Here is a 19,766-nt window from a genome sequence, read left to right on the forward strand (position 1 = left end):
ATACATTCTTTAAAAATCAAACAATGGGATTTTCTGTTTTTTTTTTTCCACATTCTGTCTTTCATGTTTGAGGTTTACCCATGTTGACAATTACAGGCCTCTCTAATATTTTCAAGTGGGAGAACTTGCACCATTAGTGGTTGACTAAATACTTATTTGCCCCACTTTATATAAACAAAGTGTACAAAAAAAAAAAAAAAAACTCCTTTACTGATGTACATTGCTTTTATACTCATTGGCTCAATACGTTGAAATTTTATGTGCTTGGCACTACCTCACCTTTATCTCTGCCTATGGGAGTGTTTAGATGTCCATCCAGTTATTCTCTAATTTATGGCTCAAAAGTTTAATTCACTACGCTGAAGTGTTTATTCACCACAGTTGTTAAGTATAACTGTCAATTAGTTGTGGAAGTCTGATCTTCTAATTGACTTGTTTGCACTGTTGTAGTACTTATGTGTACTGTATGTGTGTGCGCTTGTGCGTGTGCACGCATACGTGGCATACAAATGTGTAAAGGCTATATTTATATACAGCATGTACTCATACATGAGTGCATGTACGGTATACAGTTAAAAACGTGTAGTGCTTACTTTCCTCGATCACCTTTCTTTGAGAGCGTTTGACTTGACACTTTTATGAGAGGACAAGACCTCTAACCCACATCAGTCAATCTTAAAGCAACTATTGGGGCAGAGTTGAAGATGGCTTAACACATTTGCATTAAAGTTTAATGGTTAGGTGTTTTAAATCAGATTTTCCAATATACTTTATTTTAGGTTAATTGGAAATGTTATGTGCGAATGGCTGCCATGTGTTCAGCAGATTTGTGAATGAAGGTGTGCCATATTTGTTGTCCAAAGTTTGTCTGGAAAGACTTAAGCAGAAAACATACATAATACATACACATAATAATTTTTTTGTATGTTAATATTCTGTATAATATTGTGTATGTAAATGTTAATAAACCATATAGATTTATTAACAATAAAAAATGCATGAGAATCATGTGTATTTCTATATTAATACTCTATTGTATGATATGAATCTTATAATGCTACTTTTTTTTTTTTTTTTTTTTTTTTTTTTTTTGCTGTGGCACAGGGAAACTCCCCGTTTGTATTGTGTTAGAATGGGAATGTGGTCACAAAGAGAAAAAAATGGAGGGTGGAGTCTGAGAGAAAAGATCTAACAGAGAAAAAAATGTAAAAAACAAAACAGGAAAAAGCATACAAAAACATGATAATGTTATAGAGTCGTTAGTGAAGGAAATCAGTGTTACACCCGGTGAGGAACTTACTCAAGAAGTAGAAAGTAGGACAGGACAGGGGCAGTGTTTTTTTTTTTCGTCAAAAATGACGATAACAAAAATATTTCATTAAAGAAAATGTTTTCATTATGATGATGCGATTTGCTAAAAACGCGGCTTGGGAGACTAGAACATAACGAGACGAATGCAAGTTTTCATTTGACGAGACAAAAACGAGACGAAAATGTGCCATACCGTTGTTTCTGTCATATGTTAACAGTGCATGACATTTTAGCATTTTTGTCGTGTCACTCATGTGAGATGTGCTGCGCCTCTTCCTCAACCTCCTCACAGGAGTTTAGGATGTGTTTCAAGCTCAGCTGTCCTCCATCTTGCTTGTTTGGAAACACATTTGTTTTTTTGTCTTGGCAAATGAGAATATGCAATGTTGCTTTAGCCTTTAAAGGGATGTGCAGAGTAATCATCACACACTAAATGTAACTCGTCGCGTCAGCATAGCTTTCGCCTCAGCATTAGCATCAACTTAAGCATGGCAAGCATCCTCTTAAACGCTCGAACAACTTTTTTTTTTTTACATACAGTTCGTGGCTTCTAGGTGGGTTTAATTGAAAATAATTTACTGCTTTTCTTCCTGAGTGTGTATTATCATAATGAAGTGGGCGTCTTTGTAGACGCTACAATATATGATTGTCTGTCTTTGTTCATTTTAAATTGTTGGAATATTTATTTATGGACTAAAACTTTTAAATTTTACAGATGAAAACATTTTGAGTAACTGTTGACCAAAACTAGATAACATTTTTCTGAGATGTCAGCGACTAAAACTAGACAAAGATGAACACATTTTGAAAATATGACTCAGACTAATAAGTATTCTTGTCCTAAAGACTAAAACTAAGACAAAAATTAAAAAAGGGCTGTCAAGAACAAGACTTGACTCACTGTCTCAGGAAATTAGAATATTGTGTATTCTAATTTCCTGAGACAGTCCTGTATATATACACAGGACTGTCTCAAAAAATTAGAATATTGTGTATTCTAATTTCCTGAGACAGTCCAGTATATATTTTTAAATCTCCCTTTGCCAGAGTTTTATCGTAACCACAAAAGTGTATATTAGAAAATGTATGAATTATGTCTAATTGTGAAGGTCATTGCTGTTGAAAAATGCTCTGACTTGGTTTCCACTACTCCACAGTTAAATACTACAATTGATAACTTCTGTTGTGTCTGTTATAATATAAGCAACAAAATTAAAAATAAAATACGTTACCTGTAATATATCATGCAATAACAATATTTGGCAGATTGGTACACAGGTAAGCATCAGAGATTAATGTCCTAAGCATTTTAGAGGAGAAAGGGTTGATGAGATGATAAAAGGATACAAAAAGACCATAAATTATCTGCATATGTGAGCTGCTTATTTGATCAATGATAAGGGAAATGAGTCCACTTGTTCTCCAGTCTACACTCACATGACGCTCCGATAGCATCTCTTTAGCTCTCAATGACAACTAGTCCTTAGTATGGATGAGCACACTTGGTGGCATGATAGCTTTAAATGTTTGATATAGAATGGTGAGATTCCAGGAATGTTTAGATAATGTGTTCCCTTTCTCTAAAGCAAAGGTGAATCACTCTTACTTTTTTGCAGTGGCAGGACACTAAATTGTCTGTTTTGACTTGGCCTTGAAGATCAATGGGGACCAAGTCAAAGTCAAGCAGAGCATTTTGCTGGTAGTTTGTGTTTCTTGTAAAGGAAACAGGGGGGCCTCAATGGAATTGTAACTAATTGTGACATAAATTCACAACAGACTTCACAGCTTGAGCTTTCTCATGTGCAATGGACGCTTTGCTCCCATTTTCACCTGCCACTACTCCCAATCAAACGCAGGCAGTGTGGGAGTCTCTTTTCATGTGTTCAAAGGAGACTGGCGTCGAGACACTTTTTGCGGTAAAAAATAACTAACATGTTGACATTTGGAGGCAGCAGTAGTTTGGAGCAAGAAAGGGTGTGTGAGAGAAAGGGGAGACTCCCTATTTACTCTGTAAAGTGCTTTTGGTGTTATTTGACAACAGAATTGTGTCCCCGATGGAACCCATCTGACAATAAAGCATACCTTCAAAATAAAGCATTATATAATGAAAGAATTTGGAGTGACTATGAAAACAGCCATCACCTTTTAAATCCATGTTTCTGCCATCAAAGTCAACTAAAAGGGCACAGTATAAGGAAAACGGTTATTACAGAATAGCCTGTCTTAAACATATTTTTGAGTCGCATTTCGGCAATTTTGTTACCTCCAAACCCAAGTATTTCTACAGTGAAAAGGAATCTGGGAAAAACTCAATTCTCAAATTTGATTGCACCTATGAATGAGCATTTCTGACAAAAAAGTGATATATAACTATATAGCCCAATAAGTATCAGTACTCTGAATATTTCTTTCTTAAACTGCTTAATTAGCTGTGGCCTGGAGCAGGTTATTCTAAGCAGTTATGATGAGAAGCAGAAGAAAGCCTGTCCGATTAGGGCCCATCACACAGCCCATTGGAGCTGGCAGATGTTGAAATAGACTTTTATGGATCGTTCAGTGCCATGCAGTTATAATGAAGCATGCAGGGCAGACCCAACCTGCATGAGCCCATCAAAAAAAAGCTCCAGGGATGAGTCCCACCGGGGGCCCGTAATGCCTAATGTGTCCCACAATGGCAGTATTAATCACACTTGAAAATAAATGTGCAATAGGGCAAGAGGAAGGTGAAAGGGGTATGAAAAAGGAATTACATTTGTTTACAAGAGAGACTCTTGACCCAAACGATAGATACTGTAGAGAAAGACAGACAGAAAGACAGGCAGACAGACGGATGGACACACAAACACGCAGACAGACTGTTGTTAGAAAAAAAAAAGAAAAACTCTTGAAAACAATAATTGGGGAAACAGTTTAATATTTTTTGCTTTAAATATCTGATATCGCACCACACCAGTACGGTATTTCAACCAGCGCTCATTTTCTTTCCTATTTACATTAAAATATATAAATTATCAAGAGTTATCCTCATTACAAGATTTACATTGCTTTTCCCAAATTGAAATAAAAATCGTTAATATATACTATATATATTTACACAACAAACAAATGTCACATGTCAGTTGTCTTTTTCTCCTTTTTTTTTTTTTTTTTTTTTTTTTTTTTTTTTGCAATACAACTTGCATAAATTATAGGCATCATTCTGCCATTAATAAAAAAATAAATATCAAATGTAGGTTATTCCACGTTAAAGTCCTCACATGTTCACTCCTGGCTCGTTAGCATTGGTGTTGTCCCCCTCCCCTATTCCAATAAAATAAGTTAAAAGCCAAATTGATTCAACACATAAATATATTTTAAGAAAAAAAAATCAAACTTAAAGAAACCTGAGATGTAACGGTTTAATCACATACCGTAGGGAGAATTTCAATCCCATGCGCACAGGTCAAATTAATTATAAATTGAAACACAAGGCGCTAATATTTTAAACGTGTACTGTTGACTTGGGCAAGTTAAGTAGCTTTAAGTTCATCTATAGTGGCACTGAAGACCCTTTAAGTGGAGAGAAAACACGTTGAAAACACTCAAATGGGATGTCCACACTGCCTTTAAACTCAAAGCAATTGTGACACCTACCTGCTGAAGATGGAAATAAACATAAAACCTGAATGCGAACTGATCAAAACACCGTAAATCCGTGTAAATTCTCCAAATGATACCGTGTAAATTCAACAGTACATCCTCGTTAATTCAGTAAGTATATATGTGCATAAATGCATGTGTTGACTCATGCTAGATCTTAGTAATGGACCTTAGGTTAGGCTGTAACTAAGATTCATTATCTTGCATGCCTGATAGATTCACCTGTTGCGCATGTGAGCGTATTTTGGTTAGGTTTAATTAATTATAGTATATATATGCACGAGGTGCACGCGCGTACATGTCAAATTTTGAACTTGTGACACCTGTACCAAAAACATGTTTTTTTTAAATGCAAAATACGGTTTAATGTATGTTGCAAAGATTTATACAAAAATAAAATACGCCTTAATTAAGTATCATTATTATTGTGCGCAAAAATCAGAAAATCTGTATAGCTCTTTTTTTTTTTTTTGGGGGGGGGGGGGGGGGTGCAGTGTTTTTGTTTTGTTTTTTCAAAATACAATCTTAAAATTCCTCACGGCCCACCATCTCAAGTCTACGTTCCTTTCTTTGAGTCCAGGTTTACAGGCCTGAAATGATGTTTTTGATGTTGCTCATCACCAACAAGAGCCTGATTTGAGTTTATTTTTAGCTGTGGGGATTCGGGCCTGAGTTGTTTCGGCTGCGGGCCGGCCTCAGGAGTCTGATTATGGCCGAGACCTTCGCTGGCTGCAGCGGCTGCTGCGGCTGCTGCTGCGGCGGCGGCTGCTGCAGCCAGACTTACCCCAGATGAGTTGGAGTAGCGCAGGATGCTTTGGCTTTGCAGTTGGCTAAAGTTACCATAGTTTGTGTAATTGCTATAAAAGGGCGACGTGTAATAAATAGGTCTTCCGATGAGGGAGGGGGTCGGATAGATATTGGGTGAAGTGGCAGACGGAGAGGCTGAGGAGGGAGTCGGGGGAGTAAGAAGGCCCCCACTGGAGGAAGAGGAGGAGGGGCAGTTTGACTGCCCTAGTTGCTGCTTTGGGTCTGAGGTAGCAATCTCCGCAAGTGACCACAATTTGGGTTTTGGGTTCTGAGAAACTCCCGTGGACGGTCTGCTGTCAAGGCAAGATTTATTGGCATTAATGGTGTTGCTCATGCCGAGGCTCCGAGCTAAATCCTCGCGTTGGAGTTGTTGGAAGTGATGAAGGTGGTGGTGCTGATGAGTGAAAGCCGGCGCTTCGACTCCCATTAGAGGCGAGGTTGTGAGCGATTTGGAGGGGAGCTGTAAGCGAGAGGCGTGGTTCTGTTCTTCAACGTCATCTTCGCATTTGTCCCGGGCCTGATCAGAGCTTAAATCTCCCACCCGGCACGCCACCTTCTCCACGTCTGACTCAGCAGAACACGAGTGGTCCGTGAGCGTGTCCACGTGCAAACTAATACCTGAGAACAAAGTAATCAGAAATAGGAATTAAACCGAGACGGCATAGTGGTTGTAAATTAAATCAATGAATGACTCATTTATTCAATAAATTGTACTTTTGCATTTTTTTGCGTTTTTAAAAATTGTTTTAGTGCTTTTTTTTTTATTAAGTTATAAATAGAAAGTATAGAAAGTATTTTCTCCCACAGTTTTGTGCATGCTTTGTAAATGCGTTTATATAAATTTATACTGTATTTTGTAGTTTATAAAATGCCACAAGTCGTCAATTTTAGTCCTGTCGCTTTAACTACGTTCAGCGCATGCCACTTTTGCATCGACATGTCAGCTATACGTAAACAGTCTCATAATAATCAGATTTTAAAAGTTTCAAACAACAAAAAAATGTAAATTATACTGTCAGTGGAATATTACCTAAAAACGGTGTCTAATAACTTATTCATCACAGTAAATTTTTTATAATCGAAAATAATATGATAAATAATTTAATAATTTTGTTTTAGCATACAAATATTATTTAGAAACGTCATAGTGAACTTTGTTTTGTTAAATCGTTCAGTGCTCGTCTTTTCCTATTTGGCTACCTTCATCCTCGGCCGAAGCCTCGCTGTTGTCCAGGTTCTTTTCCGATCGCTCCACATCCTTCCTCTCGCCGTCCCCATCCTCCTCATCCTCATCCTCGCTCTTATTCCTGGGCGCCCATGTCATCTTGTTTTCCTTCTTTAGTCTCCTCCTGGCGTTGGCGAACCAGGTGGAGACCTGAGTCAGGGTCATCTTTGTGATGATGGCCAACATGATCTTTTCCCCTTTGGTCGGGTAGGGGTTCTTTCTATGCTCCTGCAGCCAAGCCTTCAGGGTGGCTGTGGCGTCCCGAGTGGCGTTCTTGCGGTATGCCGGGTCGTTGAGTTGATAGGGGTACCCTGGACTCCCGTAAGGGTGGTAACTTAACGCCCCGGCCATGCCCGTCGTGTGTGCATCATATGGAGAACTCTGGTGAGGAAAGCTTCAATGAAAATCGTTTGAAATATGATTCAACTAAAACGCAATTTTAATTTTACAATTACTCCAACCGTTGTCACCAATTTCCATTGTCGTATTTTATCTAAATAATAATAATACAAATAATAATAAAGTGATGATTGGCGTTATTGATTATCAGAAGGACAAATCAGATTATCACAATGGTGTTCTATAATTATAATCTCCAAATAAAAAAAAATTAAAAAAAAACACTGATCATGATTTTACTAAAAATGTTAAAATAAATATCAGTTTGAAATGCTATGACATTTTAAACAACCAACTAATTATGCACACACAGACCAGATATAGCAAAGATTGTAAAATTATTCTATATATATCTCCAACCAAAATGAATAAAATACTCCAATTCTTCATTTAATATATATGTTTCATTTTAACTTTACATTTTTATAAGCACCTTCCAATAAACTAACATTTAGTGTTAGCATCATATACATGTATACATTCGAAATAGTATGTGGCTGCATAATATTTAAAAATTCTCATTGTGATTTTAACTATACTTTTAATAGCTACCGAGAGATAACGTGCGTTTGCATGCTTTGTATTAATTTCCTCTGACCCATAAATTCACTGCTGGGAGAGGAAAGCTTAAACGAATACCCTCGCAGGGTATTCAGTTTTACATAATTAGCTGCGCATTGACTGTTAAGCCATTACAACTCGCAACCCATGCTTTAAATTCCCATTTAAAATTAAGCTGCCATTAATTTGAATTCGTGGATGCTACCGCTACGGCCTATTTGGAAAACAATATTGAACTGTCAAGTCCGGTTATTATTATAAAAAAGAGAGTTATGCCAAAAAGGAGTGAAAGCTGCGTCAATACGCACTAAACATCTTCATTAATGCCTATCATGATAATATATTTCAAATTATCAAGGTATTTTACCATGTATTGCGGGAATCCTGTAGCGGGGTCCGTAGAGTAAGACAGCGGACTGGAGAAGCCTGCGCTGGCCGAGGCAGAGAAAGCAGCCGATCCAGGGTACGGGCTGAAAGCTGAGCCGGAGGACGATCTCGCCAGATCTTCATTCCGCGGAGCAGCCAGCGCCGAGGCCCCATAAGCCGGACAGGAATAAAGAGCCAAAGAGCCCGGGGGCTGGTAAAGGTAACCCTGAGGATAGGACATGGGTGCGCGTGGGGGTGGATGACCGGTCCAAACCGGGAGGAAGGTTAACGTTGCAAGAGGGAAAGGGGGGAAATGCGCACAGGGCGGGCGACAGCGGGCAAAACAATCGACTCAATAATCGGCGGTTCAAGCAATCACATCAGACAAAATAATAAAGAAAGGCCTCCCTCCAAACCCCCTTTGTGGCGAAACACCGCACGGTTTGTCAAAGAGCCCACATAGAGGCAGGGTGGCGTGCGTCTTGATCCCCTAGCGTCCGGTGATTTTAGTACGCAGCGCTATGTGAGGAGTTAGGAAGGAAGGAGCCGATGGAGTTGGACACACACACACAGAAAGAGACACACACACCCCCCTAGAAAAATACACACTCACGCACACACAAGGCATTGGGGGGAACTGGAGCTGTCACTCCAGCTCATCAGAATATCCATCCCGCCCCCTTTTTTTTGGCCTCAGAAAGAGACGCTTTACAAAAGGTGCACTGCAAAGTGGGCTCAATCCAGCATGTGATCCCTGCTGTATTCCTCGCAATTTACTTTTTTGTCTTTACCTGTTAGGTAAAACTTATATTGCACTTAACTCGTGCTTAGAATAAAAAATAATAATAACAATAACAAAGACATTTGCGCCATCAAGTTTTTCAAGATCACGTCTATGATTGAAGCAATGTTTAGTTAAGGTATCAAGTTATATTATTGACTCGACAGTTATGTTTGCATTAATTCAAACTAACCCAGAGAGAGAAAGAGCAAGAGAGAGAGAGAGCGCGAGAGACAGAAAGAGAGGGCGCTATAAAATGAAAACTTGCAGCTGGTCTACTGTAAAGACAAGTGTGTGCCTAGAGTAGTGTGTAATGCGGCCTGTGGGCGGCGTCCCTGGCTACTTCATTTGGTCTATGATGTCTGTTTCATGTCCTTTTAATGTAACGAATTTCTCACTAAACCCATCCTTGTTCCGAGGGTGGCTGTCATATAACCAAAACTTGTTTAAATGTACAAAAAAATCACAATGAAAAGTTTTTGTGGAGCCACCTGTCTCCTCTGTTGCGTGTGTGTGGTGTTTGTTTGTGTATGTATTTGGTGTTCTGTTGACAGGCAAAGTAGACATTTGCCCGTCCTTTATTATCGTGATTAAAGGCATTATGACCTCTGTGCCAGATACTGGCATTCTTTGAAACCCGAGGCTCTGACAGCAGTCAAGGTGGCAACTAACTAATGAAGAGAGTGGCCAAGTAGTCTTCCTCATCAGTATTCATCCATCAGGTGCTTGTCCCCCCAAGTGCATTGTGGTCCTGCAGACTTGTAAACAGCAAACAGCCGTTATTTAAATCTATGCAGTACAGTTTGTCTATTGGCTACAATAACACGGAACTCTCGAACACAAGCGTCTGTTACACTGAATAAAAAAGACAACATATTACCACTGAAATTATTATATATTATTCATACAAATATATTTTTAATCATATTATGTCATTATAGGCAGAAATAATGGAGGAAGAGTACAATATGAGTCATTTTTGTCTACAATAATGCACTATGACTACCAATTATTGCACTCAAAGTCAAATGCTTGTTCATTCATTCATTCATCTTCTGAATCGCTTATCTTCGCGAGGGTCACGGGGGTGCTGGAGCCTATCCCAGCCAACAACGGGCAGGAGGCAGGGTAAACCCTGAACTGGTTGTCAGCCAGTTGCAGTCAAACATTTTTAAAGCTAATGAAAAATTGACCAGTTAATGTAACCTTATAAATTTTCTCACAGGGTGATGGTTTCTAAAAGAATAAGCCTGTAAGGGGGTGGTCCTTTCATCAAATTTGTTTAACTAAAACTTTAAAATGGACCGACATATATTATATTATATTATATTATATTATATTATATTATATTATATTATATTATATTATATTATATTATATATTTCAATACATAACAAACAGAACCAAAACCAAATAAAAAGCCACATGACACTATTCTGTACTATTCCAAAAAATACAAAACAATACAAATACAATCACACATGATGTGAGCTTTGATGTGATCTATCCTACAATAGCAATATATAAGTGTCAAGTTGCTTTGACAAAAACTGTGACAGACAAACAAGACCAAAATAGTTTAATATTTGAATTTAAAAAACATATATGATAATAAAGTCATTTTTAAAATTGGAACAGTAATTGGTGATATAGACCTCAAGGAGTACTGTGCTCTCCGCACCAGGGGGCACTGTCTCCTCTATTCATAGAATACAGACCGGTTTTACCTTATCTTGAGAGAAAAGCGTGCGTGTGAGTGCATAGCTGCAGAAGTGTGTGTTTGTGGGAGTGTGTGCAAAAGCATATTGTCAATTTGAAAGTGCACCTGTCGGCCTGTTGTGTAGCACGTGCACGTATGTGTGTGTCAGTATAGGAGTGCATTCCAGGTCTCAGTTTCAGTCAGATTGCAGCTCCTAAGATATTTTTGTCCCACCCTGATGAAGATATACGAGATGGGAGAGGAGAGATGAACTGTAAAGATAGATGGAAAGAGAGACAGGCAAATCAACAAAGACTGTAGAGAGGTTAGGTAGTAAATTCAGAAGGTAGGAAGTCGCAAGACGTAAGGACATTCTCTTAAACAGAGAACAAGACATACATTTGGATGGAGAATGAGGTAAATAAATACCTCTGTGACTTGGCAATTGCACCTGTATTTTCTACAGAGGCAAAGCAAGGAAAATAGCATTATATTTGTACTGTATTTATTTTATTGTCAACTAGATGATTCTAAAATGAGGATATTTGCAGAATTTGGGGGGCATTAGGTCACAAAAAGCGAGTACATTTAAAATTAGAGTCAAATGTCTGGAAAAAAAAATGGCAACTCACTGTTTCAAAAGTGTCTTTGCTTTTACTCAGAAATAAGATTATGTCACCCAGAAGATCAGGTATGTGGAAGTGCTTTAAAAACCAGAAGCCCTATTGATTTTTGTTTTCTTTTAACTCCCAAAGGAATATAAGATTTAACAATTTCAGAATATTTAGGTGGCTTATTAACTGATCTGAACTGATAAACTAATCAAATTCTCCAATTGAAAAAATGTTTTGTTTTTAACTTGTATCATAAATTCTTGTTTTCTAAAATATGTTTTCTTTTTAAGGTTTATGAACATCAGATCAATTTAATAGATCATTAGATAAGTAATGATAAAATTAGATTTTTGCAATGCATTTATTAACAACGAGGCATTATATGACATAAAGGATTCATTTTTTAATATAGTGCAGGTAAGCATAAGAGTATGTGCTGTAGTTCTATTGAGTTGCACTCAAATCAATACCAGAATACAACTTAATTATGCCCAGGGCTTGTCATTTTGTTCACATTATCGATGCCCACCCTTCCATTGCCACAGAGTATGACAGTAGATTACGTAGTCTGTTGTATCCGCTCCTTGATTCCAACAAAAAGTCAAAATGAATTATGGTTTAAACTCATGATTATTTACTTTGCTTAATTTTAAGAAACCCAGTAAGATTCCATAATTATGAGTGTTCAGTCAACCAAACATGCACAATGCACACAGTAGAGTGCATGTAGGCTTTGTGATCAAGTCTCTGTGTAGGCACCTAGATGAGAGGTGTAAACAGCATTGTCGTCTCAGCAATGTGGAACCTTTTCACTGTGATCATAACACTCCGGAAAACTATTGAGATCAATAGAAAAAAAGTCATTAAACCTTGCCAAAGGTATCTGTCATTACAGAAAAGTCCTATTTGATGAATTGTGACCCCTCCCAGTTTAAGATTTTATGGGGGTCGGTCAATCAGTGAGGGAGTCTGAGGACAGACAGTTATTTCTCTTCCCGCCTGGCATCTGCCCACTGCTGCCAACCCTCTTTCTAATCAGCAGCCGTCCATGTGCTTGGCAGCAGAAGGGGTTTCAAATCAGCCCCTCACCCCAAGTTAAAAAACCCTAAGCTGTATCACTTTGTAAACGGGTACCTTTAGGGCGATTGAAACATGGGGCGCCTCTGATGTGCTGAAGTGGAGAACATTGCCTGCCACGTTACCTCGAAGATGTGATGCTGCTTGCTCTGTTGTTACTGTTATTCTTGTTTATCCAAACTATGAAATAAATCAAAAGGCAGTTCTTTCTTAGGATTTTATTTGTTCAACATTGTCATCACTTAAATGGATGTAGAGGAAACAGTTTTCAGTGAACCAAGTACAACTGTAATCATAATAATAATAATAATAATAATAATAATAAAATATTTTTTTAAATCAAAAAGCAGTATGTACAATTTGTGGTCAGCATTCTTTCCTACAGTCAAAAGATCGCCGTTCAAACCAGAATTTTGATTGTTCTCCCAATGCTTGCATAGTTATGGAGACCAATCCAGTGTGCACCCACCTCTATAAAGACAATCAATGTAGGAAATCGATGGATGAACACAAAAATTATAGACAACATGTCACGAATAAACACTGAGAAAAAAAACCTCTTCCTACCCAGAGTGTGTTTAATTTTCTTAAATTTCATCTTTCGAATTCAGTGTACAATTTGCAGCTTATTATGAAAAACTCAGGTCACTTTAAAGAACTCATCCACCCATCCTATCATATTTTACACAAGTTAGTCTCACTATGGCCGTGGGTGTGTTGGAGACAATCCCAGCTGATTTTGGATGAGAGGATGGGTACACTCTGGACTTATCGGCAGCCAACCACAGTGTATAGAACACTTGCAGCACAATCAGTTGAATTCCAAAGCTCACTCCCGACAAAAAAAAAAAAAAAAAACTAAGCAAACAAACAAACAAAAAAACACTATCTGCTTAATCTTTTGAGGCACTTACTCCGATATTTGTTTTTGATCTCCATACCACTTGATGGTCGTGAAAAAAGATTTAAAACCATAGAGTGTGACACATATCAAGTGTACAAATTTAATATGGCTTCAGAAAAAAAAATAACTGTGCATTATGAGTTTCACACATACATGATATTATACCAGTGAGTGCTGACTGATTAACAACCATGTTGCCATAGCAAACGAGTTAAGGTTGATATAAAAGGGACAAAAAAAGGGGGTGGAGGCGGAAATTTGAAATGGCCTAACCCTCTCTGCTAGCTCTTCAGCCAAGGGTTGGTCTTCTAGGGTTGCCTAGAAAGAGTCTGCTGACAGCCTGTGTCACTGGGCTTTGTAATCATTGTGCTGGACCTGATAGGGTTACTAGCGGCTAATCCAGGCTGACCTTGGTTAGGTGCCCTGAATGAGGATGGCTTTGTACAGTGGGGACGAGCTCAAGTCATGCTGACATATAATGTCTGCGTGGGGACTTGCCACCACAGCTCTTTTGTTGTGCTATCCAGTTGCAAGTATCAGCCCTCAACACTCACACACACAAATGCGTTTTCTGTTTTTGTTTTTTCTGAAGCTTTGACTGGAAGAAAGGTGTCAATTATATTGTTTCGGGTGAGAAGATGGGATGTATCTCAAAGTTCAAGAGGTCAGCTCTTGTGGTTGGTGTTCCAATGAGTTCAAAACAAATCCTATCATGATGACATTTTTTGCCGAGCAATGTCCAGGGTTGAGACTTTATTTGTGTGTGCAGTTGATTTAATAGTACCACAATGGCATGAGAATAGAATGCCTTGACGAGAAAAATCTTGTCAGACTTTCAGGCAGTGCATTTTGGAAACGAGGTACTATTCTTCAATATGAAATAAAATCCAAGGCACATGTAAATAATGCAGAAATAAATTTTAAAGTATACTATCGTTCATTAGCCGACCTATTTGACGCCTCTGAAAAATCACAACTACACACGCAACCCCCCCCCCCACACACACACAAACACACACCTTCAGGCAACAACCAAGTGAAGGTAGTGTAGAAACTGCATCCTTCCCTTTTTTTCTTGCCAGGGAGGCCTGTAAACGGGAATGGGATTCTCATTCCCTGGAGCCTGTTACTAATCCACAACAGTCCCACTGCTGGATTACTAGGGACATCAGTTGACATGCCAGCTATTGCACACACAAGCATATGGACACGGGCAAAACCACATTTGCCCACACCCACACACCTACAGTATAAGCACACACTAGTGCATGCATGCATGTGCCAACCATAAGCATGCACATCCAATTGATATGCATACAAACATTCACAAACGTAGAAATAACACACATAATAAAGGCATCCATTGCAGTTTGTGGCTTCAACACAATCAATGTAGGGATTGTGTAAATGTCTTCAGTTAGGATTTGGTAAACACGAAATTGGTTCCCTATTTTCCACTGATGACTGGAATCTATTTAATGTACAGTGGTATGAAAAAGTATCTGAACCTTTTGGAATTTGTCACATTTCTACATGAAATCACCATAAAATGTGATCTGATTTTGTCAAAATCACACAGATGTAAAAACAGTTTCTGCTTTAACTAAAACCCACCAAACATTTATAGGTTTTACATTTTAATGAGTATAGCATATGAACACTGACAGAAGGAGGAAAAATAAGTAAGTGAACCCTCTGCCAAAGGAGACTTCCACAGCAACTGAAACCAATTTTTACCAATCAATGTAAGTCAGGTGTGTGCCCAATCACTGATGAGTGGTTTAAAGCTTGCCTGCCTAGTGTAAAACACACACCTGGTAAGAATTGTCTTGATGAGAAGCATTGTCTGATGTGCATCATGGCTTGGTCAAAATAGCTGTCTGAAGACCTGCGATCAAGGATTGTTGATTTGTATAAAGCTTTGAAAGGATACAAAACCATCTCCAAAAGTCTGGATGTTCATCATTCGACAGTCAGAGAAGTTGTCTACAAATGGAGAGCGTTTGGCACTGTTGCTTCTTACCCAAGGTGTGGCCGCCCACCAAAGATGAGGCCAAGAGTTCAGTGCAGAATACTCAGAGAGGTAAAAAAAAGAACCCTAGAGTGTCTGCTAAAGACTTACAGAAATCACTGACACTGACACAGTCCAATATCTCTGTGCACACATCAGCTATGTATAAAACAATGGCCAAAAATGGTGTTCATGGGAGGACTCTACAGAGGAAGCCACTGCTGTCTAAAAAAACATTGTTGCTCATTTAATGTTTGCAAAATAGCACTTGGACACTCCACAGAAGTTTTGGCAAAACATTTTGTGGACTGATGAAACCAAAGTTGAATTGTTTGGGAGTAACACACAACGTCATGTGTGGAGAAAAAATGGAACCGCTCACCAACATCAACACTTCATCCCCACCGTCAAGCATGGTGGAAGGAACATCATGATTTGGGGCTGTTTTGCTGCCTCAGGGCCTGGACAACTTGTAATCATTAATGGAAGAATGAACTCAAAAGTTAATCAGGATGTTTTGCCAGACTTGAATCCCATTGAGATGCTGTGGTATGACCCAAAGACAGCGATTCATGCCAGACATCCCAGGAATCTGACTGAACTACAGTAGTTTTGTAGAGAAGAATAGGCCAAGATTAGTCCTGATCGATGTGCCAGACTGATCTGCAGGTACAGGAAGCGTCTGGTTAAAGTTATTGCTATCACAAAAGATTAAATGTGATGGTTTACTTATTTATTCTTCCTCCCTTTGTCATTGTTTGCATACCATCCTCATTAAAATATGAAAACCTATAAATGTTTGAAAGGTTTTAGTTAAAGCAGACAGTTTTTTCATCTGTGTGATTTTGACAAAGATCAGACTACATTTGATGGTGATTTTATGCAGAAATGTAAGAAATTACAAAAGGTTCAGATACTTTTTCATACCACTGCATAAAACTGTAATGCAGCCATTTACTATCCAGGTACAGACAGATAACCTTAATTCTCACATAGTGTACCCTCTCAACCCATAGGGCCATGCTGGAAGTCTCCATTTTATTGTTGAATAGTGAAATTTGATTGATAGCCAGCACCTGGTAATGGTGAATTAATGTATGTTGTTCGGAGGGAGACAGATTCATTTAGGTCACCATTTACCAGCACCAATTTTGAATCAGAAAACGAAGATTGAACATTTTTCAAGGCAAACACTCCAGCTCGATACCCAGCCCGATGTGTTTATTTTAATACAATTTCTTTGGACCAACAGTCGACCCTGCGCTGACAGTAAGACCCCTATTTGGCGGACTAGTAGCATTTGGTGCGCCAAATTGTTGCTTGCTACGGGCATGGTTGCAAGAATGTTGCTGCGTCTGTCCAAATATTTTGGCACACAGCATTCTGACAAATTCTAAAACATGTGCTCTGCGCTGGCACAAAAATGCTCTTTGCCACAATATAGAGCCCTAAAGTTGTCCGTATAGATGTGTGTGTTTGTACTGTGTGCCAGTATTTGCCCTTTGATTGGCTGCTGACTAGTCTACAGTAGACCTCCCTAAAATTGTTATGTTGGTTTCCTCTGACATCTTTTTAAGGTTTTGTATTGGAAAGTCGTTTTCAATCATTTATACACAAGTGTGAGCATGATTTAGAATCACACTGACTGGTATTGTCCTTGTTGGTTATTTCTAACAATGATACAGCCAATTTGCAAGCCAAAAAGCTGCTGTATTTGTGGTAAACACCGTTCCACTCTGGAGGCTAAACGTTTGTGTCAGTAAAGAATAATTACACCTTTCAATGTTATATCTAGCATGTTAATCTTTGTCCACAAACCACCACTTTATTCTCTTGTTTGTTTAATAGCTCTCTGGCAGTTTTAATGTTTCAAAGGGCTCGATAGCAAACCTGTAAATTCCCTGTTCAACATTTGCCCTTGTGGCGTTGCGGTTCACTGATGCTGAATGTTGAAAGAAAGCAAACAGCCATTGATCTGCAATCAAAGATCTGGGACAGGAGGTATTTTACATGTAGAGAATGGGCCTATTAGGAACTGTGCTTTGAGGCATATGTGGCGTTAAATTCATTTAACACTAGTTTCCTGACCTGCATGACTCAGCTAGCCAGCCATCGGTCTGAAAATGTTAATAATATAGGGTGAAGTGATACAAGATTGTCTTTGGTAATTGGACATCGATGTGCGTGTGTGGTGGACCTAACAAAGCCAGACCAAATCTGGGGAGGAAACAGACTATAAATACACTGTGCGTTGATTTGAGGAAGAGAAATCAGATATGGGACAAGAATGAAAATTAGGCACAGCTACTTATTAGCGGTTGATGAAGTTTGCAACTGTCCCAGGAGTCCTGAGTGCTTAGGAAATGTGTTGCAGCTTGTGTTAAAATTTGATGATTAAATGGGTAAATACTTCTTAGATTTGTTGACTGAGAGTGGTGCCTGTTTACTTTATTTATTCATAGCGGGGATATGAATAATTTACCGGTCAGCGGTTTTTGTCAGAGAAATTCATTGTTGTGTGTGTGGCAGGCTAAAGGGTTGTGATTTTTTTTTAGCTCTTTCCAACTGTATTGGTATTACCCAGACTATTTCTTTCGTTCTGAAAAATCTGTCAGCCTCTTTGAATACTAATATAAATGGTCATACACTACGGTATTCCTGATGGCAAATGTCGTAGAAGTTTTACTCCAAACATAAAAACACTACTTTTGCTACAATTGGTAAGATATGAAAAAATAAATAAAATAAAAGGCTTCAAGTGAAACTAAAATAATTATTATCTATTATTGTTGCTCCACAATGGACTGGTGACCAGAATTGAGTGGACTCTGCCTCTCATCCAAAAATTACCTGCAAGAGGCTTAATTTCCCCTCCACCAGAGCAGGGTAAAGAAAAAGAAATGAATGAATGGACACAACATTATTTTCCCTAAAAATCCAAACAAATAATGGTGGGAAGCGATTTATTTTCAGGTAAAAGTAATTTGCGTCACTACAATGACTATGACTGCTTTAAGACAGCTTGAACTGCAGGGATGAAAAAAAATCTCAAAACTCATCAGCAGAAACATAAAACACCCAGTATGTTATCACCTTTCCCCTTTAGTGGATACGATCATCAGTAAACTAACAAACAACAGGTTGACGGAGCTCAATCTAACCAGACCTTTTCCCATCAAGGCCCGATTACGTGACTTGCCCCAAGTTACAAGCAATAAAATAAATGTCTTTTTTTTTATTACAGCTCCCAGTCAAGAACAATGGAAGGTTTGCCTCTGAGCCATTTATTCGGCTCTGATGTACGATTAGTACAGGGCAAATCAATACCATGTTAGATGATCTTAACAGAAAGGTATCTGGACTTCCCCTCCGTTCCACAGCAGAACACTGATATTTGTCTGTCAGCAGTGACATGCTATCTCTGGCAGGGAGACTAGGACCAAAACACAGGTATTGATCCTGTCAACATTAATGGCCCTAATGGTATGGAGGATGAAGCAAACTGCCTAGTACTGAAAATGAAATGCAGTGGATGGAATAGCCTCATGAACCAGTGGAAGGGACATGATGTTTATCTGGTTTTATTGTTAGTGAACATTGCACAAAGTGAATACGCTAACAAGGATAAACGTAAATGGTCATGACTTCTGTAGTACCTTTTATCTGCATTGGCAAACACATAAAATTGGATCGTTTGGCACTGTACCAAGCATGTAAGACCATCAACAGTTATAATTAAATGCTTTTTTCAGCAGTTTTCTACCAGGTTCCTCAGTTGTTCTCATAAATATCTAAAAAGAACATACTTTTCCCTCACCATCAAAGGCTTGCAGAGTAGGGTTGGCATGAGGTTGATTCGATATGGACGGATATATGGGTTGTGATTCGATACAAAATCAACATTTTTAAAGGCATAAAAAATTGATTATGACTTGATTCAGTTTGGAAGCAATACAATTAAAGAAGCCAGATCAAATAATAATAATAATAATAATATATTAATAATAATAATAATAATAATAATAATAATATAAAGACTTTTGTGGACTATTTCTTAACTGGTAAATGTTAATTTATTGTTTCTTCATGGAAACAAAACCAAAAAACATAAAAAAACAAAAACAAAACAAAACAAACCCAAACCAAACCAAAATACAACACAGCAAAAAAAAAAAAAAAAATACTTGCATGGCATTTTTTGAATTCATAAAAAAAAAAAAAGAAAAAAGAAAGAAAAATACCAACAATAACAACAAAAGTACAATAAATCATGCATAACATGAAGCGTTACTTGGGGGATACTTTTAATTTGAAATTGGTCCACAAAATAGTCATCCTGCCACTTCCTCCTTGCGACTTGCTAACACTTGGT

The 19,766-nt window shown here is 38.2% G+C and overlaps 1 protein-coding gene across 1 annotated transcript; it reads right to left on the reverse strand.

Annotated features, from left to right (window-relative positions):
- Window positions 1-3,987: 3,987 nt before the first annotated feature.
- On the reverse strand, window positions 3,988-8,858 carry irx2a (iroquois homeobox 2a). The gene is made up of 3 exons (XM_057834513.1): window positions 8,310-8,858; window positions 6,958-7,363; window positions 3,988-6,375 (listed from the first exon to the last, which is right to left on the reverse strand). The coding sequence occupies exons 1-3, from the start codon at window positions 8,547-8,549 to the stop codon at window positions 5,507-5,509; spliced, it is 1,515 nt and encodes a 504-aa protein (XP_057690496.1). The 5' UTR covers window positions 8,550-8,858; the 3' UTR covers window positions 3,988-5,506.
- Window positions 8,859-19,766: the final 10,908 nt, after the last annotated feature.

The sequence above is a fragment of the Corythoichthys intestinalis genome, chromosome 4 (assembly GCF_030265065.1).
Source record: "Corythoichthys intestinalis isolate RoL2023-P3 chromosome 4, ASM3026506v1, whole genome shotgun sequence".
Taxonomy (NCBI): domain Eukaryota; kingdom Metazoa; phylum Chordata; class Actinopteri; order Syngnathiformes; family Syngnathidae; genus Corythoichthys; species Corythoichthys intestinalis.

Excerpts from the sequence above, each read along its gene's own strand:
- irx2a (XM_057834513.1), bottom strand. The coding sequence starts at position 8,549 with ATGTCCTATCCTCAGGGTTACCTTTACCAGCCCCCGGGCTCTTTGGCT. Across the intron at positions 7,364-8,309 it reads CAGGATTCCCGCAATACATG|AGTTCTCCATATGATGCACA; the intron begins GTAAAATACCTT and ends TTTCCTCACCAG. Across the intron at positions 6,376-6,957 it reads GGCTTCGGCCGAGGATGAAG|GTATTAGTTTGCACGTGGAC; the intron begins GTAGCCAAATAG and ends CTTTGTTCTCAG.